The sequence below is a fragment of the Meles meles genome, chromosome 1 (assembly GCF_922984935.1).
Source record: "Meles meles chromosome 1, mMelMel3.1 paternal haplotype, whole genome shotgun sequence".
Classification (NCBI taxonomy): Eukaryota; Metazoa; Chordata; class Mammalia; order Carnivora; family Mustelidae; genus Meles; species Meles meles.
Genome location: NC_060066.1, coordinates 109,420,880 through 109,436,048, shown reverse-complemented (window position 1 = coordinate 109,436,048; position 15,169 = coordinate 109,420,880). Strand labels below are relative to the sequence as shown.

The 15,169-nt window shown below is 38.5% G+C and overlaps 1 protein-coding gene, 1 non-coding gene and 1 pseudogene across 4 annotated transcripts in view; 2 read left to right on the top strand and 1 right to left on the bottom strand.

The window, feature by feature from the left end:
• Positions 1–140: 140 nt before the first annotated feature.
• The window catches only part of ARNT (aryl hydrocarbon receptor nuclear translocator), a 76,151-nt gene continuing 61,122 nt past the window's right edge, over positions 141–15,169 (bottom strand). For 2 of the 3 annotated variants that reach the window (XM_045999480.1, XM_045999460.1), the window contains 10 exons: positions 12,690–12,764; positions 8,533–8,684; positions 6,112–6,222; positions 5,889–5,961; positions 5,178–5,289; positions 4,899–5,001; positions 4,368–4,515; positions 3,398–3,560; positions 2,856–3,022; positions 141–2,132 (listed from right to left, as the gene is read on the bottom strand). In XM_045999480.1, the coding sequence (XP_045855436.1) occupies positions 2,043–2,132; positions 2,856–3,022; positions 3,398–3,560; positions 4,368–4,515; positions 4,899–5,001; positions 5,178–5,289; positions 5,889–5,961; positions 6,112–6,222; positions 8,533–8,684; positions 12,690–12,764 (1,194 nt within the window). In that variant the 3' untranslated portion in view covers positions 141–2,042. The remainder of the gene's footprint in view (positions 2,133–2,855; positions 3,023–3,397; positions 3,561–4,367; positions 4,516–4,898; positions 5,002–5,177; positions 5,290–5,888; positions 5,962–6,111; positions 6,223–8,532; positions 8,685–12,689; positions 12,765–15,169) is intronic. The other variant, XM_045999471.1, reaches the window with a different exon arrangement.
• On the top strand, positions 10,496–10,688 carry LOC123927651. The gene has a single exon (XR_006815501.1). It is a non-coding gene; the product is annotated as a U2 spliceosomal RNA (small nuclear RNA).
• LOC123938264 lies at positions 11,087–12,100 on the top strand (annotated as a pseudogene).

Genomic DNA, 15,169 nt, shown 5'->3' with positions numbered 1-15,169 from the left:
CTGAAATTACAGACACACTGTGCTTTATGTTTGCATATTTGGAGTTCAAGCTATGGATTCAACTAGTTGTGGGTTATTTGTTGTTTATAAGCTGGAAAGGAATAATAAAGACGCAATCAAGAGCACATGACACAAGAAAGTTTACAAAAGGAAAAAATATTTTGTTTTAAAATCTTTGCTACATGTCATTATTTTTGCCACTGTAAAGCTCAGCACAGATGCCAGCAGTACAGCAATGGCCAACAAGAAAAAAACAAAACAATCAAAAAATAAAACCCTGAAGGAAAAGCAGAAACAAAACCCCCAGAGCATCTTCTCCCTCCCCTCTCCTTCCCCAAAAGCCCTATAATAGCTGTACAATATTATAGTCCTGATCACATTTAAAAACAGTCATTTATTAAAAAACAAGGATTCCATTGGAAACTCAACTTTTTGGTTTCTTAAATTGTGATATAAATATATATGTATACGGTATGTGTGCACATAGAATAAAAAAATAAACTGTCTCCTTTTCAACTCCACTACCTGGCACCAGACTGGAGACAAAAGGGAGAAAAACCCAGTAATGATGCTTTCTTAGCCTCTCTAAGGCCATCTGCGTTCCTCAGTCTCCTATGGCTATGTTTAATATGTCTTCTCCTTATTTAATTCAGTCTTGCACTTAAGATACTGGCCTGAGCCAATTAAAGGGAAAAAAAGGCTGATACACATGACTGTTACCTGAGGAAAGCAAAGAATGAGAATAACAACTGGTATCTGCATTTTCTATGGCTATAGTTAACTCAGTGACCCTGTCAGAATGGGAGTCCAGGCCCCATCTATCTCATGAATTTAATGATAAAGCAAAATCCAATCTTAAGATTGAAGGGAGCAAAAAGGAAGAACGTATATACGTCCAGAAAAGACCTAAGTCTCAGTTTCTAGCCAGACTGAATTGAGAATGGGATGAAAGAGGCTACTTTGCAAGAAGGCTTGGTATTTGGTTTGAACTCCAGCAGTGAAGATTTCACTGGGACTGCTAATCCAAGAAGTTGAGTTTCCATGCAGAAATAACCTCTACAGAACACACATCATATGTGATTCTGACAGAAAAATGCAGCAAGTATGGCCAAGTATGGGGTTTTTTGAAAGGGGTTTATCTTCCCACCCTAAACACCTGTAATGTTTGCCAATCTTCCATACAAGGTGAGAGCACCAAAAGCGGGAATGACCCAGCTTTATCACTAAATATGTTCGATGAGAGACCAACCATATCAACAGAAGATTTATATATTTGCTTACAGTTGCATACTGGCTGGGCATAGATATACGTGCAGCAAAGACATTTATTTAAATACTCTTTGGCTGCAATACTAAGTGGATAATACCTAGGAGATTTAACTCCTTAGGACTCTTTGAAGAATACACAGAAAAACAAAGATAAAATCTGGGACAAATTTTGCATAACTCCCTAATAGGGAGAAACAAACACAGAAACACATGTGTGCACATATATGCACACACACACACACACACACATACTCACACACACTATCTCTCCCTCTTTCACTTCCTCACTCACCAGGCAGCAGAAAGAGCCTACGCTCACTTCCTGAAGCCCGATATATACCTACCAGGCTTCATTGTCCTCAAATATGAGGACATTCCTCCTTTCCCCCACCTTATTCAGAATTTCTTTCCAAAAACAAGCCACAGTATCCAAGGCAAATAGTGGATGTCAGGTTCTCTAACCTGCCTCTTGACCCTAGCACAATAATTTCTGCACAAATCTCTGGTCAGGAGACGTAAGGAAAGGCATTCTTAACTTCACCCAGCCTCAGTTTTTCAAAGGATCCCCAAAGCCTTCAGGATTCACCCCATTTCTTCTATAAATGTTATCTCAGAGACAGAAGGGCAAGGAAAGACCAGAAGGGGAAGGGGATACACATTAGGGGTGAGGGAAGGGAAGGGAGAGGGACTTTTATTCTCTTTACAGAAAGATTTGCTTTTTAAAAACAAACAGTGATTTTTCTCCCCCACCCCTTATCCTCACCCCAATAGTTCTATTCTGAAAAGGAGGGAAACATAGTTAGGTCAGGAAATTCTTCATTGTTGTAGCTGTTGCTCTGGTCTCCCAGCATGGACAGCATCTCCTGATAAGAGAAACAGAGCAAATCTAGTCACAACCTTAATCCCTCACATTTATCGAGCTTCTTCCCGACATTCCCCTAAAGCATAACCCCTGACCCCACAGAGCTTCTGCAGGGCTGAGCTCCCTGAGCCTTCCCTACTCCCAGGAACTCTCCGACTCCTTTAGATAACAATATTGGTTCCTAGTCCCTTCTCTGGCTTCCTCCTACAGTTCCACATTTTCCCTCTTTTCTAGTTTTCCATTATTTTCAAAAGGAGAAAAATCTGCTTGCCCCATGAACATATATGGAGTATCTCTTACCCCATTTGTTTTCCACCAAAACCTGTTTTGCCTTCTTTCAACAAGCTCTTCTTTTGTCCTAAGATTACTCTATGTGTTCTTGCAGTCCCCTCAGGACTTAGACAAATGGACCTTTATAGGTACAAGCAGTATGTTTATACCCAAGCTACTGTGCAGTGGGAAGATGGCTCTCCTTGAATGGGCTAGAGTGACTTCCTTTAACTTCTTTGCATGGTGCTTCACATCACTAACAATGGTCTGGTTAAAGGCTGTGCATCACACAGTAAGTTCCAGTAAATGACATCTATCCCTATACGTCCCCACTCTGGCTTCTCCCACATACTCCCAAATACCTCAGTCCATATGCATACTTCTTTCTCTGTTTCTGCTCCCTGACCCTTTCTCCTCCAGTTTCTGATTTTCTGAAGTCTTTTCACCCTCTCACCTGGAAGACCTCAGGCTGCCCAGGTTGCTGTGCTGATGGCTGTTGGACATGCTGTTCATTAGAACTCGACCGATGATGAGGCTGCTGGCCCTGCCACTGTGGCCAGACACCTACACCCTCTGCTGTCCGTGTCTGGAATTGTCCTGTAGTCTGTCCAGTCTCAGGAGCTAGAAATACAGCAAGGACAACCAACCTTAAGCCACTAACTCCACTGGCGAGGACAAACTAGCACATAGATACTTTCTGCTCTTCTGTTAATCAATGCCTCTTCTACTTCAAAACCTAGCCCCAAATTAATTCTTCTCTGAGTAGCCTTTCCAAAAAGAGTCCTTTGATCATTTAGATTAAATTTGCTCATTATTTAATATATAATAACATATATTTTTACATAGGGGCTAAAGTCTTCCTCATGTGGGTACATTTTAAATTCCAAATGGACTGTCACTGCACCCAGGACTCAAGCAAACTGTTTTAACTACCAAATCCTTTCTCTTTAGTGGTGTCATTTTCCAGTTTACCCTCCTTTCTCATCTGAAACTTACCAAAGTTGGATCCACGACTGGTGAGATTAGGGTAGGCAGCAGCACCAGGTGATGCAGTAGAAGCACCAGGAAGGGACATGGAGCTGAAGGAGGACGGAGTCTGAAAGTTGCCCACACCAAACTGGGAAGAACGAGTCTTGGCTGTAGCCTGAGTAGCCACCTGCTGAAAGACAAGAAGGGATAGAGAACAAAGGGAACATTAATATTATTGCACATGCCATTCCTATAAGTCAACCTTCTGTCAATCACTGGATTCTTTTGAGCCAAGCTCATCACTTATTTCCCACTCTGTATTTCTTCTAATTAATGCCAATTTTCCTTTGACACTACTTTTAGGCAGGTATGACAAAGTGCAAAGAGCAAAGAACTATCTTATACACTGAGAGTTGTGAGAATTTTTCCAGTTTTTATTTTCCTATACATTTCTTATGCAACTGAGATCATACTGCATATAACAATTTTGGAGTATGCTTTTTGGTTTGGGCTTTCTTACTGAAAATATTGCTGTGTAATATAAGTATATATTAATATATGAAAGAATATTAGCTTTAAGCTTATCATACATAGAATATATATTATACGAGGCTCTTAAATACTTTTTAAAAATAAGTAGACATCACCGTGTATAAATTATAATTAATTTTCTCCTTCATTCCTTTACTTTCTAGTACAAAATGGAAACTCAGAACTAACTCCTAAATAAATCTATAAATCAATCTGTTTAACATGTTCTGTGTGAGCAATTCTGAATAACAGTGAGTATGTGAAAACCACAGACTCTGCGATTTGGAGATTATCTATATTTTTAATTATCTAGCTATTTCCAACAAAAAGAAAAATTGGAAGGTAGGGGGTGGGGGTTGGGGAAAAGTTATCTAACATAGATGACAATAATTTTACATATGGAAAAAAGCCTAACTAACCAAAGAAAAACTAGTACACAGGGGACAGACAGAGGAGATGCTTTTACCTGAGCAGAGAAGCCTGGGCGGGTGCTAGGGGTCCAAGTTGGGGCTGCTCCCTGTGGGGCATTGGAGTGGCGGGAAATCTGGGCCAACATCTGCCCAGCAGAAGCTGATGGCTGGATGATGGTTACAGGAGGGGCCAGACCACTATTTCTAGGAGTGAACAAATAGTGCAGTAAAAGATTAAAAGGATGGGTTTACCACAAAATCTAGGAACCACAGGACAATCTACTGCTATTACTAGGTCCCCTTTATTTCCCTGGGGTTAAGAAAAAGTTGAAAACAAAATTTGGAAAAGATGAGAAAAACTGACAGTCACACACCAATCAGGACACACAGAGATGGAACCTATAACATAGCAACAGGACAGGTGCAAAGAAATAGGAGGAAGAAAAGCAGCTTGCCTCATCTTAAGCCCTACAAATTCTACTGCTTTGTCTAAAATAACCAGAGAAAGCTAGGGAAGAATAAAACTTGGATTCAGCAACTGAATGCCTCAGTTGCCCCATAAAGCAGCACATACATAAGGGGCTCACCTGAAATTCTCTGCCGGCCGGGGGGTAGGAGGGAATGTGTTGCCCTGTGAGAATAGCTGTTGGGTGGCAGGGACAGTGCTGGAGGAGATGCCTTTACTCTGATCTGTGGACCAAAAGGAGTGGGGGGAGGGCCAGTCAAGGGGCTGTAGTACATTAGTTCGGCAAGTTCCTATTTACTCATGAGGTATTATGATTAAGTGGGAAGATGTCGGGCAGTAGCAGGCGCATCAGTAAGTGATTGGAATGAGAATTTAAAAGGAGACTGAGGAAGAAACATACCCGTATTGATGTTGGAGTAGATTTCGGAAAATCTTGGATCTCTATCCTGGGCAAACAGACCATCTGTCTTCTCGAGGGGCTTGCTGTGTTCTGGCCCTGTGGTTGTCACAGGCTGAACAGAAATGTGGGGAATACAAAGATAAAAATAACCATGAAAGGGTGCCTGGGTGGCTCAGTGGATTAAAGCCTCTGCCTTCAGCTCAGGTCATGATCCCAGAGTCCTGGGATCAAGCCCTGCATCGGGCTCTCTGCTCAGCGGCGAGCCTGCTTCCTCCTCTCTCTCTGCCTGCCTCTCTGCCTACTTGTGATCTCTGTCTGTCAAATAAATAATAAATAAATAAATAAAATCTTAAAAAAAAAAAAACCATGAAAGACTTAACATGGCAATTCAATAACCCTAACATTCACATAAAGATGCATATACAATCTAACTGGCACTGGGGGACATTTCTTTTTTTTTTTTTTTTTTAAAGATTTTATTTATTTATTTGACAGAGATCACAAATAGGCAGAGAAGCAGGCAGAGAGAGAGGAGGAAGCAGGCTCCCCGCTGAGCAGAGAGCCCAATGCGGGGCACGATCCTAGGACCCTGGGATCATGACCTGAGCCGAAAGGCAGAGGCTTTAACCCACTGAGCCACCCAGGTGACCCTGGGGGACATTTCTTAAGGAAATGATCACAGTCTTTTTCAAAGACAACAATACCACTTACCTGGGAATGACTGTAGCCAGCCAGTCCATCTCTTGCTGATACCACATCCAGTTCTGTTTGCTGTTGCTGTTGCCTATATGTTAAAGGCCAGTGAGGAGAGAAAGATTTTTTTTTTAATGTGGGCAAAGGGCTTAAACCAACAAATAAATAAGCCAACAAATGCAACTGCAGATGCCCACTCTCTGGACCACTGATCATTTATGAGTCTTCTACCATTTCTCACCTGGATGCCAACTGCCCTGAGCCCATCTCCAGGGGTAAATTAGCTGTGGGACCTAGCTGTGGTCTCTGGATTGTGTTTGACAGTGTAGGCCTTGGTTCCTGGCTGGAGTTCCTGAGAAAACGGAGAGCAGACAGAGCAGAGAAGAAAAAAAGGATCTGACACTGTACATAAACCTGTATAGATTCACTTATAAGTGAGGCAATAACTAATAAATTCCCTTTTGAAGTTTAATCCTTTAAGTAACTTCAATTCAGCAGATATTTCATACCATGGGCAATAAGGTACAAACAAAAACTATGTCCTGTAGCACAAGGGTTTATCCTGTTTGGGTTCTAATTTCTTTTAGGTATTCTATTCCTAATTGGTATATATGAGTGTTTCTGTATATTGTGGTTTTTTAAAAGCGTAAGTAAAAAAACTGACAGTACACAGACAAACATTAACAAAGACCCTTTTTGGATAGTGAAAAGTTTTTTCCTTCTCTTCATAGTTTTTCATACTTCCCAAATTTCTGTATAAAGTGTTTATTTAAAAATTTTAAGAATTAAACTGGTAGGGAAAACAGTATGTAAAAATAGGGAACACCATTATTTCCAAAAACAAGTTCTTTTTTTTTTTTTTTTAAATTTATTTATTTAAGAGAGAGAGTGAGAGAGAGAGAGCGAGCGAGCATGAGATGGGGGAGGATCAGAGGGAGAAGCAGACTCCCTGTCAAGCAGGAAGACTGATGCAGGACTCAATTTTGAGACCAGGATCATAACCTGAGGCGAAGGCAGTTGCTTAACCAACTGAGCCACCCAGGTGCCTCCAAAACAAGTTCTTAAAGGTACTTAAAATTTCAAAATTTGAACAAAATGGAAACACAATACTAGTTATTCTGTAATATAAAGATGCAGAAACAAAAAGAAACCCTAGGAAACTACAGTGACCACAATCATATATACCTGAGTCCTAAGTAAATACCATTTCTAACTCAATCCACTCTGCTATACTAATCAGATAAGAATTAAACTTTAAAGTCCTAAGAGAAGGAGGACAGACTCAATGTTGTCACCAGGTATTATTTATACCTGATAACAATTTCTATGTAGATCTTCAAGAGCTAGGCTCAGGTCCAATTCTATATAGATGGATTAAATGGAAAAGAAGTAACCTGACAACTGACATCCACTGGGATTGTATATTAAAAAAAGATAGTAAGAATATGGAGAAACTGGAACCCTCGTTACACTGCTAATGGAAATGTAAAAGGATACTGAAGCTTTGGAAAACAGTTTGGCAGTTCCTCAAAGTTACCATGTGATCCAGCAATTCTACTCCTAGGTATATCCAACAGAATAAAAACATATCCACATAAAACTAGCATATAAATGTTCATAGCTGCATTCTAAATAGTCAAAAACTAGAAATAACCCAATGCCCATCAACTAACGAATGGATAAAATGTATCCCTGTACAAAGGAATATTATTTGGCAATTAAAAAAAAAAAAAGAAGTACAGATAAATGCTACAACACAGATGACCCTTAAAACATTATACTAAGCAAAAGAGGTCAGTTATAAGGAATCATGTATTGCTATGATTCCATTCATATGAAATGTCCAGAACACACAAATTTAAAGAGACAGAAACTAGATTAGTTGTCATATAGGACTTGGGGAAAGGGGAGGATGACTGTTGAGCATAGAAATTTTTAGGGGAAATGATCATGTACTGAGATTAGATTGTACAACTCGGTGACATACTAAAAAATTGTACACTTTAAATGGGTGTATTTCATGGCATGTGCAATCTATTGCAAAAACTGGTTTTCACCAAGTTGAGAAAGAAAAGCTCAAATAGGAAGGAATCAAGGAATAAAAACTAACAAGAGTGAATGTAGCTATGGTCTAAAGTAAACTACGGTCCACGGGCCAAATCCAGTCTACTGCCTATTTTTGTAAATAAAAGTTTGTTGGAACATAGCCATCTTTGTTCATTTCATTTGCTAGGACTCTTTTCATGCTATAATAGCAGAGCTGGATAATTCAGTAGAGACCATATGCCCCACAAAGCTAAGATAATTACTATTTGGCCCTTTACAAAAAGAGTCTGCAGACACTTGCTCTAGATGAAAATCCTACCAAAACAGAGCAATAAACTGGTATTTAAATCAGTATCGTTTCTAGAAACAGTTGGAGCATAAAATTGAAACACACACCCTTCACATCTCAGAACTTACTCTCTGAAGTACTGTTTGTTAAAACTCTTATTCTACCTGGATGAACTACCCTAAATCCTATACTAAGTTGGAAGATGAGGAACTTCAAACTAATGGTTTACTACCACAAAAGTAGAAGAGTAGGAGACAGCTTGATAAAGCTAAGAAGACTTGGCCCACGAGACGTCCCAACCTTGGAAAAGGCCTTTATGGTACATACTTCACATTGGTGTTGGTACAGATGATGTACTCAATTTCATCTGAGTAAGGGTTCTGGAAAGTAAAGGAGCTGGTTCTCATCCAGAGCCACTCTCGGTTCTTAGACCGGAACCGGAACATGACAGACAGCACCTGGCCTTTTAATTTCACCACCTGAAAAAATTTTCATGCTATCAGTGAAACCCACAAAAAACTTTCTTTAGAATTTTTTTTTTTTAAATTTCCCATTTCTACAAACCTAAGATTTGTTTGAAACTGTCCTTGAAGTATCAGTCTCTTTCAAGGTTACTGATGAAACAACATGTGGAATGAAAGCTAACTGCTAAGTAATAAGGAGGTATACTTATTTTTCTTCCCAGAGTCCCAAGCAGCTATCTGACCACTCTAGTCAAAGTCAAACAGGAGTAACAATTTTTTTCCAGGACAATAAAGACTGTTCCCCACTTCTCTTGGGAAATCCCTTAAAGATATGTGGCTCTAGTTTTCCAAGTCTATCCTAGAAATTTGTAGTTTGATACTGAATAGTTTACAATGTTGCTCCTCAATCCTAGGTTTTCCCCCCAAACCTTGAGAATTTGTTTTCACAGCAGCCATGGAGGTTTCTATAAATAAAAATAAGTTGGCTTTAGCCTTGTTTTGCTTTTGTTTTTGAAAATAAAGTAATTTTAGATTATTTTAGTTTCTATATGAAATAGAAAATTATCTTTTGAACCTCCCTCCCTAACAATAAATAAGTTTAGTAGCTAACATTTATTTTATAGTTACTGTATGTCAAGCACTGGGCTACATGTTTTTCAATTTTTTTAAAGAACATCAACATTTATTTAACATGATAAAAAAGATATGAGATATGAACATTTACATATAAACAATACTAAACAGCCTTTAATTCTTACATGTGCTCACTGTGTAATATATACAGAATGAATATAATTACATTTGTACATAACTAAGTACTGGATTTGAAACCAGTGAAGTATAAGCCCAGTGTTTCAAAATACCTAGCCTTTATGTTTTGTTTTTTTTTTTTAAACAAAAAGTGGTAACATTTGTGTTTAAGTGTGGAAATAACTGTGTGGAAATAACTGCTGACATTAAAGCGGACTGAGAATTACAAAAGAAAATGGGACATACTTCACTTAGCAATAATAAAATGGCAGGTTTTATACACACACACACACACACAAATACACACACACACTTTTCACAAATCAAGTGTGACACAGCACTGCAGTAACCAAAATGGAGAAAAAAGGAAAACAAGCTTTGTTGGAAATAACTAAATTTATTACTGAAAAAGAAATATAAATCCAACTAGAGTTAAGAAATACCAAAATCAGGAAATCAGCAGCTAAGTAAGGAGTTGGAGACCCTCCACTAAAAAGCACCTTTATCTAAGTACCCTAAAATCATAACAGCAACTAATGTCAAAATAATGACCTCAAGATTATGTAGAGTATACAGGAGTCATTAAAGCTGTTTTGCAATAAACATTTTCTGTGACCAGAAGTTGTAAGATTAGGAATTTCAAGAATTTAAAATACACTGTATAATATCTTCTCCCACTGCTGAAGGTCCATGTCCTTACTTCTGAATGGATTCAACAGAAGTCTGAATAGTTTTTCAGAACGGTTTTTCTGAGCCTACACAAACACAAAATGTGATTCTTCTGTGAGCTGCAGCTAAGTGCACGGAACTGGTAATGCTGAAGTCCCAGGAGACAGACATCTTACTGCCATAATCTGATTTTCTCCAGACGTTGGGTTATTTGCTTTAAATGCATTATCTTAATCTTCCCAATAACCCTCTGAATTTAAGTATTGTTATTATACCTATTGTATAAGAACACTATTGAGGCTCAAAGAGGGAAATCAGTCTAATACAAAGAACTGCTTCCTAAAGCCAAACCGAAATTAAATTCACCACTTATTTTCAGAATCTGGTGCCTGAAAATAACAGAGTCAGTTTATTTTTGGCCTTTTGGCTAAGATCAAGTGTAGTATCTGCTCCTATCAGTTTAATATATGACATGTCCTCTATCTGAGGACAATATATTAAATGGATTTTTGGAGCAGGGAGATGGAATAGGAGATTGCTCCCCATCCACGCCACGCATCGACCTGGTATTACAATAGCTCCAGGAATGGGGCACTCCCTCAGGGGGAATACTTAGGTGCCTAAAGCCAGCTTGCGCTGCAGGGGCAACTTGTGTGCACTGGAATGCCCCTGCCTCCGAGTGAGTGCCTGGGCAGATGGTTTGTGTCTGGCCTCCTGTAGGGGGAGGTGTGTGTATATATATAAATATATGCACCATGGTTGTCTTACACTGTACGAGGAACATGAATGGAAGTATGATTATGCCAATGGTAGAAATAGTTTTGGTTCATTTCTCCTTTCTTTTTGTTTCTGTCTTCAGTAATTTCCTCTCCAAGGTTTTGCTTTCTTGTACTTAAGTTGACTATTTTCTGAGTTTCTTAGGAAGATTTATTAAAAAAAAAAAAAAAAAAAGAATTTACAATTATTAACTCTTGCCTTTTGGCTTCCAGAGCAGTGCCATGCAGGATGGCAAGAACAAGCACCCAACAAAAGGTAGCAAAAAGGAAGCCAAGAAGAAAGTGATTGATCCATTTTCTAAGAAAAACAGGCACGATGTGAAAGCATCAACTTGTTCAATATAAGAAAATATTTGAAAAACACTAATCATGAGAACTCAATGAACCAAAATCACATCGGATGGCCTTAGGATAGTGTTTCTGAAGTGAGCCTTGCTGATCTGCAGAATGATGAAGCTGCACTTAGAAAACTCAATCTAATTACTGAGGATGTTCAGGGCAAAAACTGTGTAATTTCCATGGCATGGATCTTACCTGTGACAAAATGTGCTCCATGGTCAAAAAATGGCAAACAATGACTGAAACTCATGGTAATGTTAAGACTACCAATGGTTACTTGCTTTGCCATTTTGTGTTAGTTTTAACGGAATTTTTTTTAAAGATTTATTTATTTGAGAGACAGAGTGCATGCATGCATGCATGCTGGGTGGCAGGGATGGAGAGCAGCAGAGGGAGAGAGAGAATCTCAAGGAGACTCCCAGCTGAGCGAGAAGCCCAATCTGGGGCTTGATCTCACTACCCTGAGATCATGACCTGAGCTGAAATCAAGAGTCGGGCGCTTAACCAAATAAACCACCCAGACACCCCTATTTTGTGTTGGTTTTACTAAAAAGGCAACAATCAGATTCAGAAGACCTCCTATGCTCAATACCAACAGGTTTGCTGAATTTGGAAAATGATGATGGAAATCATGACCTGAGAGGTGAAGACAAATGACTTGAAAGAAGCGGTCAATAAGCTGATTCCAGATAGCATCAGAAAAGACACAGAAAAAGCTTGCCAATTTGTTTGTCCACTGCATGATTTGGGCTGCTGAAGAAGCCCAAATTTGAACTAGGAAAATTCATGGAGCTTCACAGTGAAGGTATTAGTTCTGGAAAAGCCACTGGGAATAAGACTAGTACTAAAGCTGAATGAGCTAATGGATATGAGCCACCAGCCCAAGAATCTGTTTAAAATTCAGACATTTAATAAATAAAAATCTTATTTGTTTAGAGTTAACTCTTAATGATCTATAAAAGAATCATGAGGGGCGCCTGTGTGGCTGAGTTGTTAAGCGTCTGCCTTCAGCTCACATCATGATCCCAGGTCCTGGGATCCAGCCCTGTTGTCAGGCTCCTTGCTCAGTGGGAAGCCTGCTTCTCCCTCTCCCATTCCCCCTGCTTGTGTTCCCTCTCTCGATGTCTCTCTGTCAAATAAAATCTTTAAAAAAAAAAAAAAAAAAGAACCATGAAATGATTATTTCTACCACCACCCACAGTTCAGTGAGGCCTAGAATATTTTAAGCACTTTAAAGAGTCTCTTGGATACAGCTAGTTGGATACAGGACAGTGAGTAGCCAAAGCCAAAATACCTTGGATATTATCCATAGTTTCAAAACACTAGTCCTTTTCTGATCCTTAAAAATACAGGTTTTGTTTTAAATGACATAAGATTATGATGCCTGTCACAGTCTCAATCAGTGGTCAATAAATGTTTGAGGAATTAATATAATAAGTTATTAGATTAAAATATTATTTAGATCCAAACCATGGGAAAAAGTTACCTGTTGAAAGCTATCTCTTAGAAGTTGCTGGTCTTCAGGATGACAGAATTCTACAATATTCTTTCCTAAGAGTTCCTAGAAGTGAAAAAAGAAGAGTAAGATGGACACTTCTATGATTATCTAACTCTCCTGGCCTATCAGCAAACAACTTAGATTTTATGTCTCCTGTGTTTAGCCTAGGGTTATAGTAAGCGTTGCGGGGGAGGGAAAAAAAGACAGAAACAAAAGAATATAGAATCTGCTAAGCAAATGGCCGCTAGAACATTTCTGTTTTTCAGAACATTATATATTTATTTTAGCTGCATTTTTACACATTTGATGTCTAATGTACACATAAATTCACTCATTCTAAATCTACAATGTGATGGCCTCTAACATATTTATACATTATATTTATACATTATTTACCACAAATCCAGTTTCAGAACATGTCCACTGCTCCCAAAGTTCTCTTTTGCCTGTTTGTAATCAACATCTGCTCCCAACCTCCTAGTCAACCAGAGACCTCCCTTCTGCTTTAGTGTTGTCTTTCTAGAAATGTCATATGGAATCATATAGTATGTAGTCTACTGGGTCTGATTTCTTACATGTAACTTAAGATTTTTGGAGCTCATCTATGTTGTTGCACATAGTAATAGTATATTCCTTTTTATTACTCAGCAGTATTCTAACATGGGTATTTCACAGTTGTGTCCATTCACTAGTTAATGGACATTTCCAATTTTCCCACTTTGGGGTTTCCGTGAATAATACAACTATGAACACTTGTACATAAATCTTTATGTGAACACAGGTTTCATTTCCCTTGAGTAAATGCTTAGGCGTAGAACTGCTAGGTTATAGGATTATGCATACATTTAACTTTTTACAAAACTCTTTTTCCATTTTTCCAAAATGTTTTTCTGAAGTGGCTATACCATCTTACAGGTCTGCCAACAATGTCTAACAGTTGCAATTTCTCCCCATTCTTACAACACTTTTTTTTTTTTTTTAAAGATTTTATTTATTTATTTGACAGAGAGAGATCACAAGTAGGCAGAGAGGCAGGCAGAGAGAGAGGAGGAAGCAGGCTCCCCACGGAGCAGAGAGCCCGACGCGGGGCTCAATCCCAGGACCCTGAGATCATGACCTGAGCCGAAGGCAGCGGCTTAATCCACTGAGCCACCCAGGCGCCCCCTTACAACACTTTTTGATAATAGTGGACATATAGTGGTATCTCACTGTGCGCATTCTAGTGGGCATACAATGGTATCTCATTGTGGTTTTAATTTGCACTTTTCTACTAACTGATGATGACAAGCATCTTTTTTTTTTTTTTTAAGATTTTAAATAATCTCTACAACCAACATGGGTTTGAACCTACAACCCCAAGATCAAGGGTCACATGTTCCATCAACTGAGCCAGCCAGGCGCCCCATGCTGAGTATCTTTTTATATGCCATTCATGTTTCTTCTTTGGTGAAATGTCTATTCAGATCTTGTGCCCTTTTTATCTTATCTTTTTATTTTATCTTATCTTTTTGTCTGTTTAACTTAATCAGTTGTAAGCGTTCTTTTGTATATTCTGGATACAAATCCTTTTTCAGGTATATGATTTGCAACATTTTTCCCCAGTTTGTGGATGATATTCTCACTTTCTTAATGATGTCCTGTCAGTTTGTGGATGATATTCTCACTTTCTTAATGATGTCCTGTTAAGAGGGTAAATTTTAATTCTCACGAAATCCAACTTACGAGTTTTTTCTTTTGTGAACCATGCTTCTGGTGTCATAGAAGAAAACTTTGTCTCTCTCTCTCTCTATATATATATATATATAAAACTTTGTTTTATAACTTTAGCTCTTCTGCATTTACGTTTTTGAGTTGATCTCTGTCTATGGTATAAGTAAGAGTCTATGTCCTTTGTGTGTGGGGAAATAACCAACTTTTCCATCACCATTGTTGGAAGGAATCTTTTCTCCACTGAATTGTCCTGACATCTTTGTTGAAAATCAGTTGACCATAAATGTGAAAAGAGACTATATTCTGTTCTATTGATCTGTATATCTATCCCTATACAGACATCACACTACCTTGATGACAAAAGCTTTACAACAGGTGTTTAATCAAGTCCTGTAAATCCTCCAACTTTGTTCTTTTTCAAGACCTCTTTTTTGCCAACTTTTTCACAGAGCCATAACCAGAAGTCTCTCCAGGTCATGCAGCTCTGAAGGGTTCTATAATGATTTATTGCTCAACTCTGGTATAGCTACCTGCTCTGCTGAAAGAGAAATCTCAATAAAATCATAATAACCAGTGACAAACTTGCATATTTTGTGGGTTACTATGTACCTAAGTGATTACATAAATTATTTAACAATGGCCATACCATTACAATGAATTAAAATGAACTCTCCTGCATTATTATCTGTATTAATATCAACAACAAAAAATAAATACATATTCATGCCCACTGTTCCCATGTGAGAGCAGCCGTATTT